General features: G+C 55.1%; 1 protein-coding gene across 1 annotated transcript; it reads left to right on the top strand.

The window, feature by feature from the left end:
- The first annotated feature begins 235 nt into the window (after positions 1–235).
- Positions 236–1,949, top strand: LOC123040956 (tyrosine N-monooxygenase-like). Its single transcript, XM_044463665.1, has 2 exons — positions 236–1,222; positions 1,308–1,949. Exons 1-2 carry the CDS (start codon positions 236–238, stop codon positions 1,947–1,949), a joined length of 1,629 nt encoding a protein of 542 aa, XP_044319600.1.
- The last annotated feature ends 2,195 nt before the right edge of the window (positions 1,950–4,144 follow it).

Genomic DNA, 4,144 nt, shown 5'->3' with positions numbered 1-4,144 from the left:
TGATGTCTCTGTTCTATAAAGCTTGTTCTTCAAATAAATGTATCTGGCACTGACTTGATGCTAGATACATTCATTTAAGAGACAAGAGATAAGTCTGAGACAAAGTTTTTTTCTGAACGGAGGGAGTATATATATAAGGACTCATGCATAACTATAGCAGCACACCAAGCTAGACTCGTTTGGCAATAACAGGTGCTACATTAGGAAGCAAGCAAAAGCAAAGCTTTCGGGGAAGATGGGCATTCATCTCCTCAGCAGCTGCCAACGAGCTAGCGCTACTGGTCGTGCTAGCATTTATCTCCCTCGTGATCCACAGAGGCTGGTGCTGCTCAGGCGTCCCAAGAGCAAGATCGCATGTTCTCGTAGCAGAATTGTTGGTGCGTCGGCGCCGGCTCTCCCGCCGGGTCCTGTGCCGTGGCCGGTAGTGGGGAACCTTCCCGAGATGTTACTCAGCAAGCCGGCATTCCGGTGGATCCATCGGATGATGGAGGACATGGGCACCGACATCACCTGCGTCCGCCTCGGCAGCGTGCACGTCATCGCCATCACCTGCCCCAGCATCGCCCGTGAGGTACTCAGGAAGCAGGACGCCAACTTCGCCTCCCGCCCGCTCACCTTCGCCTCCGGCACCATCAGCGGCGGGTACAAGGACGCCGTGCTCTCGCCCTTCGGCGACCAGTGGAAGAAGATGCGCCGCGTGCTCACCTCGGAGATCGTCTGCCCGTCCCGCCACCGGTGGCTCCACGACCGCCGCGCCGACGAGGCTGACAACCTCAGCCGCTACGTCCACACCCTCGCCACCGGGTCTGCGTCGGGCGTGGACGTGAGGCACGTGGCGAGGCACTACTGCGGCAACGTCATCCGCCGGCTAGTCTTCGGCCGGCGGTACTTTGGCGAGCATCGGCCGGACGGTGGGCCGGGCCTGATGGAGGAGGAGCACATGGACGCCGTGTTTACGTCCCTCGAGCTCCTCTTCGCGTTCTGCGTCTCAGACTACCTCCCGTGGCTGCGGGGTCTCGACCTGGATGGCCACGAGAAGATGGTCAAGGAGGCGAACGCGACGGTGAACCGGCTCCACGACACAGTCATCGACGAGCGATCGAGGCAGTGGAAGTCCGGCGAGAGGAGGGAGCAAGACGACTTCCTCGACGTGCTCATCACGCTGAAAGACGCTCAGGGGAAGTCGGCGCTCACCATCGAAGAGGTCAAAGCGCACTCGCGGGTTGGTTATCCACACTTTATATATACAAGGGCATGCATGCAAAACAAAAAGGCTTCCAAATTGAAGTGTTGGGATGATGGTGTAGGACATAATATTAGCGGCCACTGACAATCCGTCGAACGCGGTGGAGTGGGCGCTGGCGGAGATGGCGAATGCACCGGAGGTGATGGCAAAGGCGGTGGAGGAGATGGACCGGGTGGTGGGCCGAGAGCGGCTGGTGCAGGAATTAGACATCCCGCAACTCAACTATGCCAACGCGTGCATCCGCGAGGCGTTTCGGCTGCACCCCGTCGCCCCCTTCAATTTGCCGCACGTTGCGCTCGGTGACACCACTGTTGCCGGCTACCACGTGCCCAAGGGCAGCCACGTCATCCTCAGCCGCATCGGGCTTGGTCGAAACCCGGTCATCTGGGAGGAGCCACTTCTCTTCAAACCAGAGCGCCACATTAATATGGCTGAAGGCGGCGATGTTGTGCTCACCGAGAATGAATTGCGGTTCATCTCCTTCAGCACCGGCCGCCGTGGGTGCATCGCGTCATCGCTAGGGACGGACATGTGCATGATGCTCTTCGGGCGGCTAATCCAAGGGTTCACTTGGAGCAAGCCGCCGGGGGTAGCAGCCATCGATCTCAGCGAGTCGGAGCACGATTTATACCTAACAAAGCCGCTGGTGCTCCACGCAGAGCCACGCCTACCGATGCACCTCTACTCCGCCACTGGTATCTAATCTAATTGACCTTTGGCCAGTCTAGGTTACATGTAACTAGTTTCAATGTATTATATTAATCCTCGCAAAAAATAAATTTTAGTTTACATTGTTATTAAAACAAGAGGTAAATAAGGCACAATGCACTGCCATCAACATCTAATTGATCTTCGGTGGACCAGAGTTGTTTGTAACAATTTCAATCCATTATATTATATCCTGCAAAAACAAAATCACAATACTATGTTTATAAAACTACAAGTAATCAAGCCAAGATGCATTGCCACCGCTATCTAATTGATCTTTTCTCGGCCAGAGTTGCATGTAACAAGTTTTGATCTATTATGTTATTCCCAGAAGAAACAAGTTTTAATCTACTACCTCCTTTGTCTTAAAATGTAAGATATTTTTTTACACTTAACACTGTCATAGTGTCAAAAACATCATACATTTTAAGACAGAGGTAGTATAATTGATGAAGTCACCGCGGGCATCTCGCGGTTGACAGAAATCTTACTGAAGGAACCATTTGAATTACTAAAATAAATTCAGAAAAATACGAGTCACTTATGAACTGGTTCTCCCACAAGAAATCTAACCATTTGAGTTATGCGTAATTCGCAAAAGTCATCTGTCTACGTTTGGTCGTAGAGAACTGTTCGTATCTACCAATTATGCAATGTGTAGTTTAGTCTGTAAAAAATACGGCAGCACAAGTTGTGCTTGAATCGGAGACGTCAGTTTATAGTGGATGATGATGCCATGATGACTTTGGATGATGATGTCATGATGACTTCAGCAAGCGAGTTTGGCTTTACTCTGTGCTACGACTGATTGGCGTGATGCATGAGATAATGACTTCAAACTTAAATTTTATAAAATGACTCTTGTTAGGAAATAAACCACGTGTGTCATGGTGTGTGTAGCGTGCGTGCGTGCGCATGTGTGTGACGTGGTGGTCAGCCGCGAGCTAGCTAGCTACTCCCTCCGTTCCAAAATAGATGACTCAATTAGTACAAAGTTGAGTCATCTATTTTGGAACGGAGGGAGTAGGTGGTTAATTAGTGGACTGTTGCGAGCGGCCGCGGTGAGCGCGTCGTGGGCACGGCACGCGGAGTCCAGCCGTCCAGGCACGTAGGAGTGCGTCGTTGGTGCAGGCGGTGCATACGGATCGTGGGCGCGTGGGAAGGAGTTGGACGCGGCGTTGTATGTGCACTCGTGTATAAAGCTCCTGGCTGTGTACTATTGTAAGCTGAGCCGGCTGAAAAAGAGAAAAGATTAGGGCGTTGAGGCGCGCGTGGCGGCGTTCGTCACCGACAAAACTCTGTGCTGGTCTTCTCTGGTTCATCTTCTACCTCTGTCCGCGCGAGAGAGAGGCATGTGGCAACAACAATTGGTATCATGAGCCAGTTCGTCGTGGGGTCCGTCATCATCGCCGGTGGCGTCCGCGGCGAGCACGGCGAGTGTGGCGGACATGGAGGCCATGGCTGCAGAGTGCGTGTGGCGCTGAGATGCAGAGCGGCGGCGCACGGAGCTGCGGGCTGCCGTGGCGGCAGCGCGTGGCGCTTGACGGGGCGCAACGCGGTGGAGTGTGGCGGTAGCCGCATCGGCGGCGGACGCGACAGCGACCGGCAAGGTGGCCGCGTCGCACGTCGTCTGTGGCGGCTCGTGCTGGAGGCACACGATGGCGCCGGGCGGCAGCAGCCACGGCGAGACACGTCGGGCACGTGCGCGTGCGCGCGCGGGGCGTGTCAGGCGCGGTTCGGGCTGCGTCGTGGTCGTGGCGTGCGTATCTGGCCATAGTCTGGGCATGTTCTGACTATTGTATGGGCACTGTCCGACTTATGTCCAGGCTTGGTCTGACTTGTGTGTGTGTGTGTAGCCAGTCCGTTGGCGAACGTGGGAGTGTGTGAGTCGGTTTGTAGCGGGCTCGACGCGATCGGGACGTGTGCGTGCGCGTCGGGGGCGCGGACTGAGCGGGCTAGACCGAGTGCTCCGCGTGGATGGGGACGTGGGTTCGTGCCCTGGGCGTGTCCATGGTATAAAACCTCCCGTGTGCGTTGTAACTGGTGTGGGTGGAGAAGGAGCTCGACGTGTGTCACCGAGGAAGAAGATGGAGGCTGCGTCAAGCCCGGGCCGTGTGTCGGTCAATGGAGGTGCTCGGCAGCGGATCGTGTGTCGGTCTTGCCGGGCGAGATGCGCTCAGTGGCGTGTGT

The sequence above is a fragment of the Triticum aestivum genome, chromosome 2B (assembly GCF_018294505.1).
Source record: "Triticum aestivum cultivar Chinese Spring chromosome 2B, IWGSC CS RefSeq v2.1, whole genome shotgun sequence".
Lineage (NCBI taxonomy): Eukaryota > Viridiplantae > Streptophyta > Magnoliopsida > Poales > Poaceae > Triticum > Triticum aestivum.
The sequence above is the reverse complement of the archived record's forward strand: the minus strand, read 5'-3'. Positions and strand labels throughout refer to the sequence as shown.